The sequence below is a fragment of the Sardina pilchardus genome, chromosome 3 (genome assembly GCF_963854185.1).
Source record: "Sardina pilchardus chromosome 3, fSarPil1.1, whole genome shotgun sequence".
Classification (NCBI taxonomy): domain Eukaryota; kingdom Metazoa; phylum Chordata; class Actinopteri; order Clupeiformes; family Clupeidae; genus Sardina; species Sardina pilchardus.
In genome coordinates, this window is record NC_084996.1 from 15,402,305 (window position 1) to 15,426,635 (window position 24,331).

Sequence of the window (24,331 nt, forward strand, 5' to 3'; positions counted from 1 at the left end):
CAAATGAGAGGCTATAACTAGTTATTCCTTTCTCTGACATATCTGTATTGTGAACATATTCTCTTATTCCCCACTGAAACAAACATAGGGCTACTAGTAATTGATGAATAACCCCGGGCCAGTTGAGGACAGCTTTCTAAGAACACTTTTCATTCTAAGGCAGGGCTCTTCAATTAGCGGCCCGCGGGCCGGATCCGGCCCCCGAGATACTTTGTAGTGGCCCTTGAAGTGTTAGCTGGTGTTATTATGAGCAAATCCTTATGATCGGTAGAGACGTAAATAGCTGGTGGAAAACACGATAATGGAGGTGCAGTGATAGGCTACACTGCGAGTAGCGCCTATAAATAATGTTCTGTGAGGTGCGTTGCCGTTGTAGGCTACTTTGTTACTGGATATTAGGCTATACAAAGAGGTGCCTTGCTTCGTTTTTACGCAGCGTCACCAACATGTTGACGTGCGCCAAATCCAAGCTGTTTTCCTCAAAGCATGAAGCATTTTTTGGTGCATGAAATCTCACCGGTAGTGTGCCTCTCCAGTCCAAGCAGATCCTCGCGAAAACATTCGTCACTCGTAATGTAGCTATTGGAGCAAATAGGAGTCGGTTTAAAAGTTTAACTTTGGTGGCATCAGTTCTGTTGCATGCTCTCACTCGCTCTGAAGTCCTGCAGCCACTGCACCTCAGCCAATTGTACGTAACGTTTTGACCGAGTTGAACATAATATAAGTTCCATCTTAGCTTAGTTTCAACGTAAATTGCCACTACGTTGGAGTATTATAAGCTACTAACATTTTAACGGGTTGCACCACGCAAATAGTTTCAGCGTGAAACTAATACACATCCATCGCCTTGATGTCAAGTCCACTGTAAGTAATTGATTTGTGAACACGTTCATCCAATTTAAATCGTGGGAACGTTAAATGTATGTTGAGAAGAGTTACATATGCGACCGATTACGCACATTTAATACATTTAAATACTGTTTGAAACCTGTTTGTGCCCATTGGAAATTGTATGGACCTAGCAGTTACTGCGCAAAGCTCAGATTCCATTGCTGTTAATGTTATCACAGATTTCATATTAGCCATAGCAATGCAGATCCAGTGTCACCTTCCCAATGCCTACCACTGTGGTAGTCTGGGCCTGTGGCAGAAATATTCCCAAAACACAAATACAACAAAATAACCACAAAATAATTATGCTTTTACAAAATGCAACATATTAGCAATATAGATTCAGTGTCACCTTCCCAATGTTGGCCTACCATTGTGGTAGTCTGGGCCTGTGGCAGAAATATTCCCAAAACACAAATAACCACCAAAAAATTATATTATCAGAGAATGTCTAGTAAGGGACGGGCTCTGATATTAAGCATTTACAAAATGCAACATTTGAACACCCATATTGGTGCTGTTTCTAGTTTATTGTATCTACATTTGTACGTAATTACTCATATTTCTCCGGCCCCTCAGTTGTGATACTTTTCATGAACTGGCCCCTATTACAAACTAATTGAATAGCCCTGTTCTAAGGTGACTTGTGACCATCTTTGGCTCGGCCAATGGGGTTGCATTTCACTACCGTAGAGTCTGGGTAGGACGCCAAGTCAGCCATATCGGCCTTTTCCCATCGAGAAACAGTCATGAAAGGAGTTCGACCTCTGAATCATCTCTCCGTAAGTTTCGCTACACTTGATAACATTTCATTGAAATCTCTCTGTTCTTTCTGTTTGTATGATAGCTTGTGGCCAACTGTCAAGCTCTAAAATAGTAAGAAGCTAATATGGCTGCTAGCTAACAAAAGTGAATTGAAAGTCGGTTGTTAACGCAAGTAGCGGGCTACCTAGCTACCGGCCTCCCACCCACAGTCAGCTTAGATTGAGCAATAACGTGTTTCATTTATGGCTGTATGGACTATTTTACATCTATTTCCAGTTATGCTGTGAGTTTACATTTATTGAAAAGGGCTTGCTTACTCCCATATTCTTGATATGATATTGACATTTAGCAAACGTGCTAGCAAAGTTTGATTGAGGTGTTCATAGACATAGCAAGCAACAACGTTAGCATTAGCCAGCCAGCTAACGTTTAGTGGCAGCCTACTGAAGGTCATTGTATTGATATGAAGATTGTTCTTTCATCATACAAACAAACTTCACTATGAACTCCCAGATCTCTCTGAGAGTCAATCTATTGGTGTGAGTCTTGAAAGATACAACCACAAGATAACCGCAGGAAGTCAGAACAGAACAGACGTCCTCTGGCTAATGCTATAGTTAGCGCTGTTTTGACAGCACCCAGGTTAGCCCTGCTAGTTGATGCAAGCACTGGACACCCAGATTCGAGTTTTCTCTACCACTCTGTAGACCCAGGTTAACGTCATCTTGGTACTTGTAAAGTTAACCTGTAACCTCACCGAGATATAAATCACTGTTTGTTACTGTTCAGATGCTATGTTAATCTGGTAACGCTACCCCTATGAAGGGATGCTTTGACATAAGGGCATGTTATTTGTATTCCCTGCTGTGCCTTCGGTTTAGCTAGACAGCTGGAAAGAGTTTCCTATTCTGGTTAGGCTACTATAAAATGCTCTTTTTGTCAAATGAAAAGATCAGGGAGTTGCCAGCTTTCCAAGCCAATTGACAGGTCTTACCTGTTTTTTAGTAACTGAAGTTGACTGACAGTTTCAGAAGTTAAAAGAACGAATGGTAAAATAACGTGCATTTCTTATCCTTATGTCTGTGTTTCATTCTCTCCCCCCTGCCATATCCTCTGTCTCTGTGACAGTCAACACAAGGTACTGTAATGGGTCATGTTAGGTCGTACGCGTTCTGGTCACTGTCCCAGGTCGTATGAATTCACACTACTGACGCTATAGATAGCCACACTATCTGGTGTCCCGTTCCACTTAGTTTTGTCCTTGTGCCTAAACCTTAAGTGCTGTATTTACCAACCCCTGTCCTTAGAGACCTCCTTCAGTGAGTAAGGATTCCCTCTGGATTTTTGAGATTAGCATTTTGTTCTTCCATCCTCACAGAAACGATGTTATGCAGCTGCCAGAAGGGGCTCGCTGGTCGAACCTTTACCTGTGGACCGCCGCAATCCCCCTGTCAAGCCAGTCTTCCAGCCACAGGATATCCAGGTAGGCTCCTGCACACCTGAATTCCTTTTCCAATGTAAAGCTTTAATCAGCCCTATAACTATGATGGTCCCACAGGCTTTCCTATTTAATATTATTTGACATGGCTGACAGACAGAGCAAAATTCCAAAGTTGTATTTGCATCCGGTTTCCTCAGGTATCCAAACTGCCCAGTGGCCTGCTGATTGCGTCCTTAGAAAACTATTCTCCCATTACCAAAATCGGTGTGTTTGTGAAAGCTGGCAGCCGCTATGAGACGCCAGACAATGTTGGGCTTACACATGTGCTGCGATTAGCAGGAAACCTGGTAAGATCACAGCATAGCATATGATGCCATATTCCAATGCACTGAATACACATAGAGGCATTGATTGACTGCTGTTCTTGTTTTGCAGACCACAAAAGGCGCATCTGCGTTTAAGATCTGTCGGGGTATAGAGGCGGTGGGAGGCTCACTCACGTTAGTATGCTGTTTTATCAATTATCCTCATATGACCTTTTGCCACAGGGCCTGTGCTGGCTATTGAGCTAGAAGCCATTTGTAAGATAACTTTTTCTTTTAATCTCAGTGTGACATCATCGAGGGAACACATGGCTTACTCTGCAGAGTGCATGAGAGATGACTTGTAAGTCTGTCAATTCTTTTCTATTTCCTGGTGTATGTTAATAGTGGGGAAGGTAACAGTAACAGTGTACCAGTGTTAAAATTTGTTTGCAAAACACATGCACGTGTTGCCATTACGTCCCAAATTGTGACCATTTGTTCTCATCTGTTGCCCTGATATTTCTGACAGTGACACAGTCATGGAGTACCTGATCAATGTGATCACTGTCCCTGAGTTTAGACCATGGGAAATATCAGACCTCACCCCAAGAGTAAAGATTGACAAGGCCATGGCTAAAGAGTGTCCACCAATTGGTAAGTCAGTGAACAGACACAACCTCACTCAAAACACTCAAGCAATGCATCTGGATTGTCCAATGTAATTGCTATGTCCATATCAAATAAACATTATTATTACACAGGTTTCCCGTTTACCTACAAAACTAGATGCGAACGCAGCCTTGGGGCAGAAGATGCTGGGTGGCCGGTCACAATGTTAAAAAGTTAACCTAATAACCGGCTGCTGTAAGCTACAATCGGCATTTTTTTTAATGCCGCTGTTTTCTAAATGATAACATCTCATTTCAGAGTTTGTCGTTCATTTTTATTATTAATATAACCTCGTTTTTGGTGTTTTTGGCATAGAAATGCATTCCTTTACATTCCTGAACATTCTCTAACCATCGTCATTTCGAATGGTGCTGTTATCGGCACAAAAATTCATTTTAATCTCTTCACGGAGAGCAGCTGCTTTATGCTGTTCTATAGTGGTTTCTGCCTCTTGGTTGCGCGCGCATGTTTTTGTGACGTTGCATAGAAATCTATGTATAATAATAATAATAATAATAATAATAATGAAAATTGTTCCATTTTTATTGTAGGTGTTGTGGAGAAGTTGCATGAGGCTGCGTACAAAACTGGTCTTTCCAACTCGTTGTATTGCCCAGATTTCAATGTGGGCAAAGTCACGTCTGACCAGGTAAAGGACATGTTTCATCAAAAAGTTGAGGGCAGGTTTGCACTGCTCTACAGTAAATATTAGAGATTGGGTTTCTCAGAACACAGTAAGGACTGATATTGTCAGAATAATGTTACCCAAATTCTTGTGCCCATTTCCAAATCTAAATGTTTTTGTACAGTCATTTACTTGAATATTTGTGTTAATTTTCGAATTAGCTGCAGTCTTTTGTGGAGAATCATTACACCAGTGGAAGAATGACCCTTGTTGGACTTGGTGAGTAACAGTTGAGTTTGTGTTGTACTTGTAGGTAGTAACTTGTAGATTAGCCATGTCACTGATGTGCGCTGGCTTGATTGTCGTTAATGTGCTTTTGCCGCAGGTGTAAAGCATTCCGTGCTGAAGCAGATGGGAGAGCAGTACCTGAATGTCCATCGTGGAGCTGGAGTACCTGGGGCCAAAGCTGTGTACCGTGGAGGTAGGAGAATTGGGGAACACCATAAAGGCCAGTTCACACCAAGAACGATAACGATAACTAAACAAATATCGCTCTCGTTAATATGAATGACAATGTTCACACATAAACTATAACGATAACGACATGAAGAACGATATCGTTGTTGATCACTTTCAGAGCGATTTTGAGAACGATGAAAAGCTAACAGCCAATCAGAACCCATAATATTCTAGCCATCACATTCATCATTCACATGAGTAGAGACTTTTCTTATTGTTGACCAGTGTGGACGCTTTTATCGTTATGGTTATAGTTTATCGTTATCGTTATCGTTCTTGGTGTGAACGGGCCTTAACAAATGCAAGCAGTGCTGTTCTTTTTACTGGCTGCTACTTCAAGGTGCCATCTTTGATAATCGTATTACACCATCACAAAGTGAAACTTTCCGGTCATTCCTCTGGCTCTCTGTCCAGTGTGTCCCATTAAAAACATATTGTTTGTGCGCAATCCAGGATCTGTAATGGACAACAATCAAAGTGACCTTTTCAGTGATTTAACTCATTGCTTCAGGGACAGGGAAGTGAGGGCTGTTGTTGAGAAGGGCTGCACGATTTAGGGAAAATATCTACTTGTGATTTTTCTGACCGATATTGCTAATGCAATTTGAGGTGATTTGTTTGAATGTCAATTAATTTATTCAGCTCAATAATATTCCAAATGTCTCTTTGATTTGTGCCACCCCGGATTGGTGAGCACCCCTGCACCCCACAGCACCCCTGAGCCCCCCCTGATCCCTAACTGTGAAGCTCACCAATCAGACTCCTGTGCTCCTCAAACACTATGCTCACCCACCAACCAGAAGTGGAATAGTCAGTGAGAAAGACATGAATATAAAAGTCAGAAATGTGACTAAATGAACTGTGCATGATTATTTGTAGGTTTTGCAATTGAGTAATTGCATTGGTTCATGTTGCGATAGTTGTGCACTGTACAGCCCTACTGTTGAGCTCAAGTCTAAACAACTTTTGGCTAGAATTGAGGCCATTATTGCAGTAGTTTCTCACTCATTATACTCAGACTGCTCTCTTTAAAGGTGAACTATGCAAGTTTTTTTTTAGCTTAATTTGCCTTAACTAATCAGCTTTGTGGTCATTGGAATGGTTATTTGACTTATTTCGGGTTGAATGACTGCTGTCCCCCTAACGCCTCTGATCCGAAAAAGCACACATGCAAGTTTTGTGCCACCGGGACAGTCTCCAGCCTCGTGATCATGCTCATGAAAAGGCAGACTGACCGATTGAGGAGTGTTGTAAAATATACACGCTAAGCTCTGCAGAGAAATCTGCAAGCGTTAAACGAGTGAAAAAGAAAAGCTAAAGTGAAACCGGCGATGAAATTGGCAACTATCGGCATAGTTTCCCAAGACAGGTTTTCTTGGCAACAAATTGTATACACTATATGGACAAAAGTATTGGGGTACTTACACATTCATTCAATGACTAAAGCTGCCGTCGGCAGCATTTTTTTAGTCATATTAGCTTGAACTTTCATGGGATTCTGGAGGTAGGATATTAAATAGGCTGTTTAGGAAAAATCCCGAATTCTCTAGCTCCCTCTAAAGCCTGTAATCATGCTTGCAAAAATCAAGCGAGGAATCGCTACCTGTCGGTCACAACTTGTGCACACGCTGCTATCCAACCGCTGCTACTCTGCTGCTCACGTACACAACCTCGTCTCCAGGGGGGGAGGGGTTTGGGGGGCAGTTTGGAGCTTGGAGAGGTTGGGGGAGGGACCTGAAAGTTGTATCAGTTTGAATTTTCTGACTTTAGACTCGGAATTTTGAAGGCTTGCCGACGGCAGCTTTAAGTAGTTTTTCATTCAGACCCATTGCCACAAAAAATCAAGCACCTAGTGTGGTCTGCGATACAAACATTTGAGAAGGATGATCTTATTGTATTCAAACGTGGTACTGGTGGTCAGGGTGCACCATACAAGGTCCATAAAGACATGGTTGGCTGCCTGGGGAAGAACGAACTTCATTGGTCCACACAGCCCTGACTTCAACCCCATTGAACACCTTTGGGATGAACTAAGTTAAAATAATTTCCGCTAACGCACTCCAAAATGTTGTGGAAAACCTTCCGAGAAGTTTGAAAGCTGTGGCAGTGCCTGTAGACTAGCAATGGAGCATCATGAATGTTCCTAGGTGTGATGGCCAGGTGTCCCAATACTTTTGAAGGCTACAAAAGATACAAAGCACATGCTAGTATTATTTTGTTAATATCTATTTTAGTTTATTTGGCTTGTTCCTGTCTGCATATTTTGATATTTTCATCTGCCAGACAACTACCCATGCCATGGCTAAAAAGCTGGCATATTGCCAGTTGATGTAAACCCTAAGATTCGTTATCCGTTCGGAAACAATCTCTGTCTTTATGTAACGCGCTTTGGGTTGCACTCTGTGCCCGTTAAATGCGCTATATAAATAATAAATGAATTTACCTTACCTTACCTTCCCTTACCTAAGATGAATATGTTGTGTATGGATGTGTAAGCTGACTGGCGACTCTTCCCTGGCAGGTGAGATGCGGCTGCAGAGTGCCGATGGGCTGGTGCATGCTCTGGTGGCCAGTGAGTCGGCAGTGACGGGCTCTGTGGAGGCCAACGCCTTCAGCGTGCTGCAGAGGGCTTTGGGAGCTGGCCCTCATGTCAAGAGAGGAGCCAACATCTGTAGCAAACTCTGCCAGGGCATCGCCAAGGCCACCACACTACCATTTGATGTAAGTAGATGTGTAGGCGGGTAGATATTAGGTGCCTCTCGTGTAAAGTTTATACGTCCTCCCTCGCTCCTCGGGCCTCGATCCTCACTGATCTACATAAAGAATGATGGGGCGGCAACAACAATAGTCTATCCCTTCGTCTATCTTTCTTTGTGTAGATGAGTGAGGATCGAGGCCCGAGGAGCGAGGGAGGACATATAAACTTTACATGAGAGGCACCCATTGTCATTGTCAGACGGGAAATAACATTTAGGAAGATGATGATGTGGTTGTGATGATGGATGATCTCTCTTGTAGGCCACAGCCTTCAGTGCCACATACTCCGACTCCGGACTCTTTGGAGTTTTCACTGTCTCGCATTATGAAGCTGCTGGAGATGTGAGTACTATTCAGTTACTGTGCAGAAGTTATTGCGTGTGATCCGGGGGGGGTGTCTGTGTACCATCCTTATGAGTGTATCCGTCTATGCATCCTTACCGACCCAGTATGAGCATGTTCAGGAACTTTTACGGGAGTGAAGTTAAGTCCCTGCCCTAGAGGGGACTATGTTACTATAAGCTAATAAACCAACGAGAGTGCCAGCTCCCATTCCCAGTGAAAGCCAGCAGTGCTTGCACCTTGGCACATCACTATTAGAATGATGGGTTTTCCAAGTACTGTAAAGTGACCCCACGTCCGCCGATTGTGTGCTGCATGTGTGGGTGTGTAAGCCTATGCTGTGTACCCGCCTATGTACAGTACGTGCACATTAGGTTATCTTGACAATGCACCCATAAAATACTGGTGAAACACTGCATCACTGCCTTTAAACCAGATTGTGGTTTTCAGTTATGGAATCATTAACCCGTGTCCCAAGATACCAGTGCACTGAACATGCCTAATTCCTGGAAATCATACTCGTGGGCAATGGGCATTGTATATTTTTCCACCTTTAAGCAAGCTCATTCATCCATAGCAACTTGACAGATTGGAGAACAGAGCCCTCACATTTGTTCTTTATGTGGCCCCTTCAGGTGATCAGAGCTGCTTTGGCTCAGGTGGCTGCTATTGCAGACGGCGGACTTTCCGCGGAGGACCTGGCAAGGGCAAAGTAAGACCACAGCTTGAGCTCTCGCTCCATAAACATGACTGTACATTTGTGTGGTGAGAACAGCAGGCCTCATTTCAACACCGAATGCTAGACCTAAGTTGAGATCCTCAGAGAAGGCAAGCGATATCTACCTCTAAGAATTTGCTGAGAATAAATGTAGATATTTACAGACAGTAGCATGGTTTTGGAAGGCCAGGTTTAGAGAAGCATGCCTATGAAAAGACTGTTGGATATGAGGATATGGGGGAGAGGGGGAGTTGTCCTCTTATGAGGTTATGTGCCATCAAAATGATTTTGGAAACATTATGTTTGTTTTTTTCCCCTACAGGAACCAGGTTAAGGTAGAGTACCTCATGTCATTAGAAACCACAGAAGGCCTCCTGGAGGAGGTGGGAGCCCAGATATTGAGCAGTGGAGCCTATAGCAAACCTGAGGCAGTGCTCCAGGCCATCGACGCAGTCGACTCCAGTGCTGTGACAAACGTGAGTGTTCCCACAATACACACATATATACCGGATTAATTGGATGTACCATGCCACCTTTGGTTGACCCAGACAAGTCCGAGCCTGACTCTTGATTTAGACGACTACAAATCTTAAGTGTACCTTCACTCCCATCTGTAGGCCTAAGCCTAGATAAACCCAGCCCGATCTGTCTGCAATTTCATTTCGCCCTGCAACTTGGGCTGGAAACTGCCGCATTTTTCCATCCTACCTCCATTACAAATCCGCGGGGACCAATCACAAACTGGCTTAGCCACACACGGAAAACGTTGGTCTGATTGGTTGAAGGACTATCCAAATGCGTACAGTCATTTGAACGATGCCTATTGATCACATCTCTTCTGCAGTAGAAAATACAGAGCAGGCTTATCAGACTACTAACTCTTAAAGATTGAGCTTGGTCTGGTGATAACCAGGCTACCTAAGCCTAGGATAAATGCTTAAAAAGTGAAACAATGGTAATTTGGCAACCCACATTACCATCAGCACTGATGTGATTATCACATTTATTTTGCTGCTTTTTGCTCCATTATGGTGTCTGAAAGGTCATATATTGTGAAGCCTTTTCATTGCTTTTATACATGTATCTGGTATGGCTGCCAGTGCCAAGACCAAAATTATTTTTGTCTGGACCAAGTCTCCACTAACACCTTAAGAACGAAATTAGCTTTTATCCCACAGACATGTCAAAGCAAAGCTATTGTGCAATACAATATGCTCGTATTTAGAAATGAGCAGGCACACAAACAGGGGGTTTGAGTTCTTCAGACAGAGTTGATAATGTTGTGGAGATACTTTTGCATTTTGACTTCGGTTTGACACAGGTGTTTTAGTAAGACTTCAAGAAACGATATACAATTGTGGGAAAACCGGTAAAAGAATGCAACTTTTAATGTTGTTTGACAATTTTGTATTAGTACTAGGGCTGTCAAAATAACTGATTAATTTAGATGAATTAATTTGAGATAAAATAACTGATTAAAAAAATTAACGCAGATTAATCGATGACCTTTGACCCGGAGCCATTCTAGTCAGTAACCATTAGACCGTAAAATGGGGAGACGAGAATGTGCTGCCTGGATCATTGATTGGCACATTTACTTAAAAAAAACGGCCTGACGGTGTTAAAAAGAAAGTGTTGATTAAAACAAAGTCCTGTCTGCAGCACAGAATTTGCATATCACCGGAGTTTGTCAACTCTTAAGTACCGCATTACTGCAAAGACATAGTGTTGACATTGCGATTTTGCGATTACATTTTTATATGCGATTAATTTAGATTAATTAATCACAGAGTATGTAATTAATTCGATTAAAAATTTTAATCGATTGACAGCCCTAATTAGTACACATATTCCACTTAAAACACTTTGATTGTGTAGAATAGATGAAATATTCAGTTTAACAAATATGCCCCATGTGTTTTGATTGAACCATGTTTAGTTACTGGTTTTATTGTACTTTCCTGCAGGCTGCAAAGAAGTTTGTGTCCGGCAAGAAAACAATGGCCAGCAGTGGACATCTGGTTAACACGCCATTTGTGGACGAGTTGTGAGGGGGAGGTAGAGGAGGGGGGAGTCGAGTCGACTGTATTTAATTATTACACGAAGGCAGTTGTCTTGCTGAAGAAAGAAATGCAAGAGAGATGGTCCTGAAAATCATAAACTACCAACTGCATTTGACAATGTTTGTCACCAGCTACTCATAGTTTTTGTTCTACAGTTTCAGTGTGCACACGCACCAGAGGAAGGGACACATGTCTATCTCACTGTATATCTGATGTAAATTCATTAAATGGTCTATGAAATCCATTCTCCCAGAATATGTTGTTCGTCTCTCTAATACAATGCTGTTAAATGGATTCCGATCACTCAGATCTCTGGGAAGGGCAATGTGAGCACAGATAACAGTAACACAATAACCGATCTCTTGGAAGGGCCATGTAGACTGATAACGGTAGCACATTTTGAGGAGATGTTCATGTCATGGTTTTGTATAGCAGTTATGTGATGTCATAATAAATTGCTCCTCTGGAGAAATTATGAACAATGTGAGCCTTTAGAAATAGTATGACTTTCATGCCTAACAATAGGCTACAGATATAGGGATGTAAAGTACTTCTGAGCATGTCCATGTGATATTTATTCATTGCACACATAAAGATGACATCATGTACTTGGTATTGGACTAAAGCAACAGACCTGGACCCAGTTTAAAAAGTTAATCTGATTCTGAATGAAGGGTAATCTCAATTATCTGGAATTGGAAATCCCACATTGCTATCTATCAGGTTATCAATCTGACTCTTTGGTTGTGTTATCTAATAGACAGAAAAACGCACAATAAAACATTATAAATATCCCCTTCCTTGTCAGTTTCTTATAAACAGCCAGACCCCTGTCTAATCCACAACAGAAGTAAAGGTGCACATACATGACCAATGTTATGTTATTTGACCAAACTTCATGTTTTCAAAAACTGAAATCCACCCTGAATGGATTCATGAAATGTTCCATCCTTCAGATAGGATCAGGATAAACCAGAAGTTTATTTATTTATTTATTTATTATTATTCATTCAATTGCCTGTGCACGCTTTTTGTGTGTTGAGGGTCTCTGTTTAGCAGTTTTGTGAATAAGAGAAATGATTTACAAGCACTGAATGCATTGGTCACAAACTTGCAGGCAAACGAAACGATAGAGATAAAGTTCTTTGACCCTAGCGCAAAATAACGAGATGGGCCTAGCCAAAGCCTTTGGGCCTAGCAAGCTGAACATATCCGCGGTAAAGAAGAGTGGAAGATGAAGTTAGACCTACACAACAGAACGAGAGGGTAGGTATTCATTTAAATTTGTTTGTGTTGGTGAACACCATCACGACGACAAACCAGACTGTCAAACTGGAGGTGACCTGATGGCTCACCATGTGAAAATTTAAATGTCATGTTTGTGGGGATATTTTGAGGACTAGCCTATGACATCAAATGTCTAAAGAAAAGGAATTCGTTTAGCTACGCATAGCCTAAATGTCATGTTTTGTGGGGATATTTTGAGGACTAGCCTATGACATCAAATGTCTAAAGAAAAGGAATTCGTTTAGCTACGCATAGCCAAAGTCTTTTTAAAGCCCGCATAGCCTAGTTCACATTCCATCTGTGTTACAGGCTGCCACTGTGTGCAAACAGGCTTTGTCGACAGACTCGCAGTCTCCATCACCCAGCAGGAGCATAGACCTAAAAGAAATGGACAAACAGACTCCGTCGTTCTCAATGAGAGGGGGCTGAAACAAAAAATCGTTTCCTGTTCATCGTACTGCGCAGACTCAAACTCATTTTGTGACGTTGGCCGCCCTGAACATTGCTGTAACTCGTCTGATAGATGTTCATACAGATATTTTGCCATTCGACCTCGACTGACTGCGATTTCTTGGATCTTGTAAGTACAATCTGATTCTTTTTTAAACATATTTTTAGTCTTTGTCTGAATCACTCATTTCTTGCAAAATGGTATTTCTGTACTGTTAAGTCGATGATCACGTTTTTAAAAACCTACATCGAATAGATTAATAAAGCGTTAGACTCGCTAAAGTCTAGCTATGGCTAAAGTCTGAAGTGGATAGCAAAAGAAAACCGTTAGAGGCAGACAGGCTAACTTTTTACTGTTCATTATAGTTTCACTAACGTCAATCGTAATGTCGACCGTCAGTATTTATCAGTATTTATCAGTAGATTGTAAATTATTAGAAGTGGTATATCCTTTAGTAGTGTTTGTACTCTAGGCGCCAGTTAGCATGTAACAGCATGTGAATGAATGAACTGGCCACACTAGCATGGTGCATTTATACCTGACGATCTCTTTCAAGACATTTGAATAAAAAACGGACATCATGGTTAGTATTTATAGGGTCTGTACATGTGGTCCCTAGCCTGGTTTGTCTGAGAATTAAGTAGAAATATCCTTCAGAAGTGTTTGTACTTTAGGCGCTAGTTAGCATGTAACAGCATCTGAATGAATGAACTGACCACTACTGTATGGTGCATTTATACCTGACGATCTCTTTCAAGTCATTTAAATAAAACATGGATATTATGGTTAGTATTTGTAGAGTCTGTAAATGTGGTCCCTTGCTTGGTTTGTCTGAAAATTAAGTGGAAATATCCTTTAGAAGTGTTTGTACTTTAGGCGCTAGTTAGCATGTGCCAGGTGTCATACCACTGCAGTAATCATCTCACTAAACACGTCTTTTCATATCCAATCTGTTCAACAGAGTTTACCAGTCAGACCACTACACCTTTGCCAGCACCACCACCCAGCAAGCTTCATCAACTCCAGCCATGCCGGTAAATACATAATACAGTGCCTATTGACAGCCTACACACCCCTGTTCAAATGCCAGTAGCTTGGTTCATTGTTAAATCCTGTTCTTAAATGTGTTATTGTGTTTTGGAAAGGTATTGCATTACATTACTCTTCACCTTTTGCTTTTGTAGTAGAAAACATGTTGATGGTAGTGAAAAGGTAGTAAATTCAGCTCAATATTTTTGTATGAACCCTGCCATTGCAGTAATCATCTCACTAAATACGCCTTTTCATTTCTAATCTGTTCAACAGAGTTTACCAGTCAGACCTACACCTCCGTCAAATTCGCTCACAGCGCTGCCAATAACACCCCAGCAAGGTAGAACTGCATTTTCATTAATCTGGCATCAATATCAAGGGAGAAACAAGCCATGAATGTCTGTCACAACTTCTTTGCATCTTTACTTTTTGTGTCATGCCAATTCCAATCTATTCCTTTTGATTCATAGATTTTTACAGACTTGTTCTGCAGCACTTCCGAACAATTGAGGAGGAGCTGGGGTAAAGCAGCAGGTGGCTGTGAACACATCTATGCTGCAGAAGCTAGGTGGTGGTGGTGTGGCGGACCTTGGCCTCGTGGAGGACAACAACAGGCCATTGAGTAATGCTGAGGACCTGGACGAGTTGGAGAGGCGGCTTGCATTCGATGCGGACCTGAAAAATCAACTGGTATGTCTGTTTTTTAAGTGTTTTGCCATGTGATTATTGTAGGCATAAAAGTCCTAGCCTGGCTCTCGTAATGAATGTGGCTCTGCCTTGCTTTAATGTGGACTTACTCACTGATTCAAAAATACTATTCAAATCACGGAATGGGTGTCGAGAAGTGAGACCATGTGAGTAGCCATTGTTATCTGAAACAACTGTCGCATTTCACATCTCTTTTCCCTTCCCCACTACATTTTTGGGGAACAGACATCATATATTGAGAGCCACGTTATTCAACTCCTTGAGTGTTGTTAAACTTGAATCTCATTCCCAAGTGGAGCGTTGTGTGCTTGATACATGACATGTTGTCACTTTTTGTCATCATATATACCCTCTGTATTTGATGGTTGTGCATGAAATAGCAAAACAGCTTAAGCTGAAAACAGCTAAGATGTTTGACTGGAAGTTATGCCATTGTAATTTTGGTCTTTGTATTTCAGGTGAACATACTTGGGAGGGAAAACCACCGAGATGCTGTTAAGAGGATGCTGGGCCGGGCTTTGAGGAGGTCCCTGGCGCTCCAAATTAATTAGACTGGTGCAGCAGGAAAGGTGGCTTTTAAGTCCTTACACCTGAAGAGTGTGTTGCATATTAATATCATTATTAAAAATAATTTTAATAAATTGTTTAAGCATGTAGAAGAAATAAAGCATGTAAATGAGCAAAATGTATTGAACCTAATACTATGTGTGGTGAGTCTGTGTGATAGTTGCTGAGGATAAATGTTTTTATATTGGATTATTAAATTACAGAATACATTTATAGGTTTCTCATCAGCAGGCACTGTCTTCACCTTAGTAAATTTGGTAACTTTGGTAAGCCCTGTAAATAATTGTAAATTGTTCTGATTGAGGGCAAATGGAAAGTGTTATAATGTATTATTGCTATATTTTAGTACATAATTTTAATTATTAAGGCCATAAATAATGCCAATTAGAAGCTGGTGGGTAGTAAGCGGCAAAAGGGTGGCCCTTTATCTGGAGCCGCTTCTGAGCCGCCGGTGGACCGCTAGAGAACCGATGAGCAAAACTCCAGCGGGCCACTGGTGGGTACCGCCGTTGGACCGCCAACTCTGCCGCTGGTGGGCCGCCAGTGGGCCACTGACCTATTGCTATCTGGGTGTCTGTACTGTGACACAATATCAAAGCAACACACACAGATAAATAGTGACAGACACATTTTTGTTTTTTGGAGTTTTGAGAGGTTTTGGACACTTGAGAATGCCTAAATGCACCTATTAGGAATTGCTGTGTAGCACCTACAGTACATACATCTATATGTCTGCTCCAAACGTTGTGCAGTACCTCCCAAGACCATGATGAATCAGGAAATGCATGACCTGCACATACTGTAAACTCTACGACAGTAAACCTCAAAAACAATAGGCAACTTTTATTTTTTGTATATGATGTTGTGAAAAAGAAACTTCATGAAGTAAATAAAATCCTGAAGGTAAATCTATATCTTGGCCCATGTCATGTGTCTTTAATTTAAGCCCTGAGTGATCATTGTGCTGCCCGTGGAACTTGGCATAATGACTGTTATTGTATAAAAACAAATCGTTCAAAATTTGTTCAAAATTTGGCAAGAATCTCCATCTGCATTAAGAGGTTAAAGGTAAGTGCAGTATTTCCGCAGTGGAGGCAACACACTACTGAATTTGTTATCACTTATTACTATTTATTAAGCTCTAGTAATAAATAAACAGTGATCAGTCATTAAAGTTGAACATTTATTTATGTATGTATTTATTACGTTGAACATTCATTATAGCAAGCAGAGTAGAAGATATCATGTCGTGTTCATGTTGAAAACTACCACACATGATCATCTTCAAAACATTAATGGAGGAGAAAAAAGTTTGAGTCTTCTTTTCCAACGTTCGTTTTTAATATTAATATTATGTTGTCTTGCCTATAGGTAATGCTTTACCCTATCAAACAGTAGGCTACCGTGGGCTATACGCTTTTTCACTGATCTTGTGAATGACTTTCCGTCATGGTTTTCATGCAGGCTGGACTGAGCTCTAACACATAGCTCTAACAGCCAACACTGAGCTTCTGATCCAGACATTACGGGAAATGTGACGTCGAACGTTAGCTTCCCTACAACCGACATGCTAAAATACTTCTTTACGGGAAACCAACGTAATATACGGGGAAACAGTGAATTAATTTTGACTTCGATACCCTATATAGAATACACAGAAGCTATAAAGGAGACAAAGGGCACATGTTACATGAAGTTATGGGATCGCAAAAATCTGAAAGTCTATGGCCGTCCAAGGGAGTTAGCAGAGTGTTGATCACCAGCTCATTTCGTGTTTCTACTTCCGGGAATATGCCTGCCCCCTTGAGCAGGAGCAACTGAAACAGGTAGCCATTTTGTTTCACCTGCTCATGAAATGCTTATGTATTCATCACTCCTTAGGCTAAGAGCGAATAAAAACGTGAATCAAGTTCCTGCTCGCAACTTGTAAAATGTTGCTGTGTTGATCAAAGTCTTTCAGCCAGGCTTTCCAAGTTCCACGTATTCTGGTTGGCTTATATTTTTGTTTCATATAGCTGCTCATATTTTCTGGCGAAGTAGCTGATGGTTGTTTTAAGAGAATGGGAACGGAAGTTAGCGGCGCAGTGCATTCTGGGACAAAAAGGGCGTTTTCCTCCATGAGGTGAGGCCGCGGCGCGAATTATAAACAAGAAACCTATGGAAACCTATGATATTTCGAACAAGATCGGCTAGCCAAAACAGTAACACTAGATGTAAACATTTAGGCTACTATGCTAAAAACTAGTAGTAGAAGTAGTAATGGACCGTACAGAGACAAGCTCCTGCCAGACGCGAGGAAACGTTATATAGAAAAGATATCTTTGATCGGTAACATGGATCCCTATGACAGACCGTCTGGAGAGTGGACGTGAGACCCTGAAAGTAATACAAAGACACTCCGTTGTTGATTTTTTTTACCTGACGATCGTGGGCACGGACGTTACATCCAACAACACAACAGGTTCGTCCCATGATGTGTGAAAAACAGTGTTAGAAACAGCGAGTTAGCAATGTTTTACGATGTTTACAATGGTACAGCATTGGCAGCAGCGTACAAGTGGCCTCACGTATGTATCCCAGACGCCACCGCGGCGCAACCGCGAAATGTTCGCGACGTCACATTCCCATTCTCTGCAAGTGTAAAAATAATTTGACCATTTAAATAAAAAAACGTTTTACCATGTTGGATTTAGTTACAGTTCAAGTTTAAAGCCGCAAGCGGTCATCCTGGTCCAATCAGCTGCGCGTGAAAGGCAAATCAGGCCGGAGGAGAAATGTTAGCCTACAGTGATTAAAAAGCAAAAAAGTGCGAGGAAATGTTGCCTTATACAGTAGGCCTACACCGCATATCTTCTAGGCACCATGCATGATGGGATGTTGTAGGCCTAAGATAAAAAAATATATATTTTGAAAGCAGCAGAATGTGTGGGCTCGGGAACACGCCTTGCATTCTAGGAATATTGCCGCCATGTTGGTAGCGCACCGAGCATAACATTCATTCAAATGCAGAACAAGAAGCAGAAATATAGTATTAGCGATTCTTTTCCTCTTGCGATCGTGGGTTGTGCTGATACACCCCACTACACAGCAACATACGACAAAGAACGAAGGCAAAAACTAAGTAACAGGAACCTAATAGGCAGGAGTAAATCCATAGTAGGCTAATCCATAAACTAAGGAGTGAAGCTGCCAATATGGCTGTGCCCGCGAAGTTTTAACATCATGATCCCGAGCCCTATAGCAGCCTAGGGTTTTTTTTATCACAAAATCTCATTTTAGACTGAAATAATGACATTCAAAACATAAGCTGCCTATGACTCGGCCTGGTGACACATGGATTCTATGAAAATAAATGCATGCGCAAAATAACTGACTGACTACGCCTGTCTACATACTTCCGCTCAATTTATTTTCCCCATGGTACTCTGTCTGGAATAGCTTGATCCGCCCTCGTTTACTCCGGCAAGAACACCTCCGACCAACCAGCGAGCAGAGGGCGTTCCTGAGAGTGACTACATTTCAGTTGCAAGCCTATTGTTATAGTTGTGTGTCAAATATGTCAAACGTTGAACTCCAATGATTCCAAGTTCAGACAAGAGTCTAACCAGGAAACAAACCATTTCTATTTTCGGAATAAATACAACATTGTGAGATTGGCGTTATAACCTTGTAACTGTCCTATCGACTGAGTATTGTTTCCGAAATCAATGCTAAAGTGACGTTCGGTAAGGTGAGGTTCGGTAATGCGCATGCGTCCAGAGAGAGAGTAAGCGTCGCCATAGGTCAGACAATACGGATTTCAATGAAATCTAGGACTTCCTGCTTTCAATGATGTAAAATGATTATTTTTACATCATTGAAAGCAGGAAGTCCAACATTGAAATCTGTATTTCTCCCATCTCAAGGCAAACTGAGGGAATGATGCATGACCATTCAAAAACATGATTGGTTTTCTAAAGATATAAAGCTTAATGCTAATCGGTGAAGTGTCCCTTTAATAATGCAAATGAAAGACAAACTCTGAAATAAAGTCTGGAATGAGATGTTGTTATCATTGAGACAGCAAGGGTATAAAAATGGTGATTTTAGCTTACAGCAGCTGACTATTAGGTCATATAACATTGTGGCCTGCCACGGAGCGCTTTCTGCCCCAAAGTTGCTTGTGCATCTAGTTTTGTTTAGATGCAATAAGAACTTCTTCCGACCTCTCTGCTGCTCTGTGTTATTTATGGAACCTAGTACCCCCTACAGTTATGCAGAGGTAATTGCAATTTGAATGAGATAGTAGTTCCGGGATCCATACCAAATGAAAAGTATTTAATGGCTTGTACTACTTGGTAACTGTTGTAGTCATGGTTGTACTGTAGTGGTACCTGTGTAGAAACGTTCACACATCGAAGACAGGTCAATTGTAATCCTTACTAAATATTTATTTCTGTGCTTGGACCCCTATATTGCTGTTCAGTAAATACGTAATGAAGTAGTCGTGGCCGAGTGGTTAAGGCGATGGACTAGAAATCCATTGGGATCTTCCCGCGCAGGTTCGAATCCTGCCGACTACGAAATATTTTTCTACAGTATTTCTGACGTTTTTGTTGAATCACTTAATCAGACACTATTTGTAGGAAGTCGTGGCAATATCACGATTAAATGGAGACTTCGTCATTAATATTGGACAGAATCATTCACACCCCAGTCCTGCAGATGGCAGTAATGCACCAGCAGTTCAAACTGTCAGCTCAAAATTAGCAGGAAAAGAAGAAGGTCGCGGGATTTTTCAAGTAGCTGCTACTCCAGCGATTGTTAAACCGAGGATTTGTTGTTGTGCTTGAAGGTAAGTCATGACTTTAGGGTTGGATGTGCTTAAGTTACAACATTAGTTACATAATAGTGCACAAATGGAAAAGGCTTACTGTTAACATGCTACATTTCAAGGATCGTAGATTATCGGAGAACATCAAATGTCAGTGTCCGCTCAATGGTTTATTAACGTTAGCTAACACGCTAGCTGTACGTTGTCCTAGTATCAAACAAGCAGAATTGAATTTATCCTACATTTGCTAGCTGTAAACCACATTGCCCTTTACATTTGGAATAGTGGTTATATTAGAGGGCTAACGTTAGCCTGTTACGATGCAAGATTAGTTGTAACACAAGTTGTTGTATGTTGAGAATAAAATCAGTGTTTTCAATATGACAATATACGTCTTTTTACGTCTGTGCATAGACGTCCATGGCCGGTAGTTGTACTATTTAAATGAAATGCACATTCTTTTTCCAGGATTGGAAGACTTTCGAGGTTTTGAGGAATGGGGTCACAGCACGAACTTAATGACCTAGAAGAGTCTCTAGAGTCATGTGTTCAACTAATCGAGAGCAGTTATGCTGAGGGAAACATGCAAGGTATACGAGATAAAGTACAGCAGCTGTATAATCACCACCTGGACACAAAGAAGACCACGACCCAGCTCCTAAATGGTAATTTTAACTCTGAGCTTTTATTAAGTAGTTCAGTGCAGCTGTCTTGGCAAATACCTGTTTTGTAACAATACATTTCATGTGTTTACTATGTTAAGACCTTATCCAGTCAGAAGAAAGAGTGGGCCAAACACTTCTGGATTTGGGGAGTCGTCAAAATAAGATGACTGAGGAGCTAGAGACGCTTCAGCGGGAGATTCAAAAGAAGCAAACCCAGAGCATGAACCTGGAGTCAGAGTCACAGTAAGCTACACCCCTTATTCGTGACATCATTCTTGACATCCGCTTTGGGACAACTCTGAAAACAAATGCTTTGGACAACTGAAATTAATTAAGAAATGAAACATTCAGTCAGGTCATTCTCTATGAGCAAGCTGGTAGTTTGTACAAGCACTCACTCAATTCTGCTGCCCTCAACTTTAGACTGTAATGCTTTTGCTGTTCTATCTTGCTCATCAAAATCAGCTCAACACATTTGCAGTGAACACATACAACCACATGGTTTTGTTTTCACCGAGTGCAGCCCTGAGATTGCTCTTCATGTCTAGAGGAAATAACATGAACCGGCAATGTCGGAATTTGTGTTTTAGTGTAGCCTAACACAGAAGTTCATATTCATGATGCCATGAGTGATGCTTCTATTCAAGCAGTGTGTTTATGTCCTGATGGCATAGCCATGTGAAACGTGCATCAACTTGCCTTGCTTTGCTTCCGACAGGTTCCTGCAGAGGGAGCTAGAGCGCTTGCGTGAATCTGAGCAGGAGATGCAAGCCCTGCAGCAGGAGGTGGATGAGGACACCACAGAGATCATCCCCTCTGCCATGTGAGGAACTTAAATGTTTTCCTATTGCCTTTGGCTCTATATCAGTGTTTTCAACTTAAAAATGGTCTGCAAAATGTAGATGGTAGCCAATATGCAAGAAATTCCATACTTTGTTCTAGTGCTGGGCGGTTTGGCCAAAAATGTATGTCAGTGTTTTTCAAAATTCTGACAGTTTCACGATATATGACGGTATTTTTTTTCCATGCATAATCAGGTGTTAACAATATTTTCTACTGGTTAAGCAAGGAATTTTGCAGTAGATTTACTTAGGATGGCCTGTTTTACGGTCATGATGAGTGAATATTGTAGAATAATCCCACACTAGTAGTAATTTGGATGGCCCCAATGATGCTGTTTACAAAGAGGCACTCATGATTCTAATGGGCAATTGCTGTCAAAATACAGAACTTTTACTATGCAAATTTCCCAAACATAAACCTACACTAAAAGTAGTGCAACTTGATTATGCTTTTGCTTCAAGTTCAAGCCCAGGTGCATTGCACAGTTTTCTTTTCTTTTTTTTTTTAAGTATATTTTTTGGGCTTTTGTGCCTTTAATTTTGACAGGACAGTAGAGAGAGACAGGAAGCGAATGGGTGAGAGAGTCGGGGTGGGATCCGGAAAGGACCACGGGGCGGGAATCGAACCCGGGTCGCCGGCGTGCGGTGCAGGTGCCCCAGCCAGTTGCGCCACGGCTGGGGCATTGCACAGTTTTCAAGTAAATCTAGAAAGTGAATCTAAAACAAATGTGACTTAGTGAAGCGGCTACTCCGCTAATATGCTTACGTAGTCAAATAGGCCCATCAGAATCATGCTGTATTGTTATTGTGTGGTTTACTCATAACGTTGGTGGTTTCAGTGCACTGATGACAGTCAAGATCATGACTAACTAGCCACTAGCCAGCTAGTATTGTTCAGTGCATGTCTGTAACATGCTTCACTTGCTACTTGGATAATTTCAGCGAATATTATTAAGGTAAAATGAATGATAAGATCATAAAGCTTTCATGTGTTCGGTGGGTTTGTCTACTAGCCAGCTAGTTAGAGCCGTGAACAAACCTTTTCTTAGCCTATTGGAAAATCTCTTTCATTGTAGACTATTAAGTCCTTGAACACTTTACTTTAACTAGGGGAACGATTTAAGGTATTTTGTGCAACACCCGTGAATAAATCCCTTATCAAAGGAAAAATTAAGCCTTCAGCGTCATATTTCAAGGGTAAAAAGTGAGGTGTCTTGTGTAACAGGCTCCACTGTTTACTTTCACCATGCACGTTTAGAAGCGCAACATTGAAAAGTGTCCCGCGATGCAGCATTCCGCCTTGTGTAATCAAGTACACCGGTATGGCGGTATATTAAAAATTCATATCATAACAAAAATATACTCCGGTATTCGGTGTGACCTGGTATACCGCCCTGCGCTACTTTGTTCCAGACATTGTCATAGCTTGATCAAAGTAAGAGCTGCTGTTTGCTCATTTGAATTGTTATGACCCATCATTAGTTTATTTATACATTGAACTCAAACTGTCCAAAATAGTCTAAAAATAGCTGGTGTCACATGATGGAGAGAAAGTCTTGTGTAGAGCTCTATTCTCAGTTCTGTTGTTCTTACCTTTTGTCTTGCAGATACCTGGCTCAGCTCTACTACAAAGTTACCAAGATCAAGCTGGAGATGGATGGGGATCCAAAAATCTTGAAAGGAGGTAATATTGCTCGCATAACACTCAGTATCACTAAGTATCAGTATCATTGGGAATTTTTATTTTGGATATATTAAACATATGTTTTCCATTTGAAGTTTGGAGAATGGAATTCTGTCAGTTTAATAGGACCTCCTCTACTCTTAAAATGAAAGGGATGGAGTTCCTTCTGTTGTCCTGAAAACTCAACAATGTTCATTTTGGGAAAAAATGTGTTTTTGTTAAATGTATGTAGGTAGTTTTTTTCAGAAATGGTGTATTGCTTTCCTTTCAGTTCACTATGGAAAAGACCTGGTTACCCCCATCAACATTGACACCTCTCAGCTCTCGCCATGTGCAGTCAGTGATAAACTCTGGAGTTTTGTCAGCACGGACTGGAACTAGCTTGTCTCTGAACCTTTTTTGTATCTGCTCTATCTGTCTTGTCTGTGTGTTCTTATAGATGTTTTGAACGTGACACCCTCACCAAGTCCTACTCATATTCATCCGATTTTGTTTGTCCACTAGATGTCAGTGCACTTGTTTTTCCATTGCTCAATGTTTGAAGAATTTTGATCGTTTTCTATCTTAAATTCCAAAGCATGCTGATGGTTGCCATCAGCCACCATGCTAAATATAATAAATATAATTCATGTTTTTCTCTACATATTTTATGGCTACAAAAATAAAATACCATGTACTGAACTTCACTATCAGTATCAATATTGAAGGTATGTTATTGGTTGAGTTGAGTAAAGATTAAAGCATAATAACTGATCAAAACTTTTATTTTAACATATATTACAAGATAAAACATAACTTAAAAAGTAAACCTTTTTTCATAATTCAGTCAAAACTGTACACAACACATAGATATACATTATAAAATAAGCATTTAATCTCTAAACATTCTGTACAGTACATTTTAAATGCAGTTTCTTCCATACATAGTATTGCTACCACTGTGGTCAGTTAATTGATGGCTACCCATAATTTGTATTGTTTGTATTCATACATCTTTATTGGAGCGTGCGTTATGATGAGCTTTGCATAAGACTTAAGGAAACCTTAGAATGCGGGGGCAGGGTTCATGTCTCAGGAGTCTCTACGACAACATATTCCACAAAACCAGCAAGGCTTAGAAAAGCCACATGGATCTGTTTAGTCGTTTGTGCTTGCGCTTGCCAGGCGCATGTTTTTGGAGCCATCTA

General features: G+C 41.1%; 3 protein-coding genes, 1 long non-coding RNA gene and 1 other non-coding gene across 6 annotated transcripts in view; 4 read left to right on the forward strand and 1 right to left on the reverse strand.

Moving 5' to 3' along the window:
* Nucleotides 1-1,554: 1,554 nt before the first annotated feature.
* Nucleotides 1,555-11,339, forward strand: LOC134076825 (cytochrome b-c1 complex subunit 2, mitochondrial). Its single transcript, XM_062532073.1, has 14 exons — nt 1,555-1,673; nt 3,035-3,139; nt 3,295-3,444; nt 3,533-3,597; nt 3,707-3,763; nt 3,932-4,056; nt 4,623-4,720; nt 4,918-4,975; nt 5,082-5,177; nt 7,737-7,936; nt 8,234-8,314; nt 8,950-9,026; nt 9,355-9,508; nt 11,000-11,339. Exons 1-14 carry the CDS (start codon nt 1,641-1,643, stop codon nt 11,081-11,083), a joined length of 1,383 nt encoding a protein of 460 aa, XP_062388057.1. The 5' UTR covers nt 1,555-1,640; the 3' UTR covers nt 11,084-11,339.
* Nucleotides 11,340-12,691: 1,352 nt separating this feature from the next.
* Nucleotides 12,692-15,247, forward strand: LOC134076828 (uncharacterized). The gene is made up of 5 exons (XR_009938631.1): nt 12,692-12,962; nt 13,795-13,867; nt 14,139-14,205; nt 14,336-14,555; nt 15,032-15,247. It is a non-coding gene; the product is annotated as an uncharacterized LOC134076828 (long non-coding RNA).
* Nucleotides 15,248-19,492: 4,245 nt separating this feature from the next.
* spc24 (SPC24 component of NDC80 kinetochore complex) lies at nt 19,493-23,787 on the forward strand. 2 transcript variants are annotated; one of them, XM_062532076.1, is made up of 7 exons: nt 19,493-19,544; nt 19,766-19,974; nt 20,422-20,618; nt 20,717-20,861; nt 21,337-21,441; nt 23,068-23,144; nt 23,416-23,557. In XM_062532076.1, exons 3-7 carry the CDS (start codon nt 20,450-20,452, stop codon nt 23,523-23,525), a joined length of 606 nt encoding a protein of 201 aa, XP_062388060.1. In that variant the 5' UTR covers nt 19,493-19,544; nt 19,766-19,974; nt 20,422-20,449; the 3' UTR covers nt 23,526-23,557. The 2 variants fall into 2 exon arrangements, with proteins under 2 accessions (XP_062388060.1, XP_062388059.1); XM_062532075.1 differs by lacking the exon at nt 19,493-19,544 and having other exon boundaries at nt 19,828-19,974; nt 23,416-23,787.
* trnas-aga (transfer RNA serine (anticodon AGA)) lies at nt 19,621-19,702 on the forward strand. Its single transcript has one exon. It is a non-coding gene; the product is annotated as a tRNA-Ser (tRNA).
* Nucleotides 23,788-23,892: 105 nt separating the features above from the next.
* s1pr5a (sphingosine-1-phosphate receptor 5a) overlaps nt 23,893-24,331 on the reverse strand; it is a gene marked incomplete in the record, with an annotated part of 3,235 nt that continues 2,796 nt past the window's right edge. Inside the window, 1 exon segment of the mRNA XM_062532074.1 lies at nt 23,893-24,321.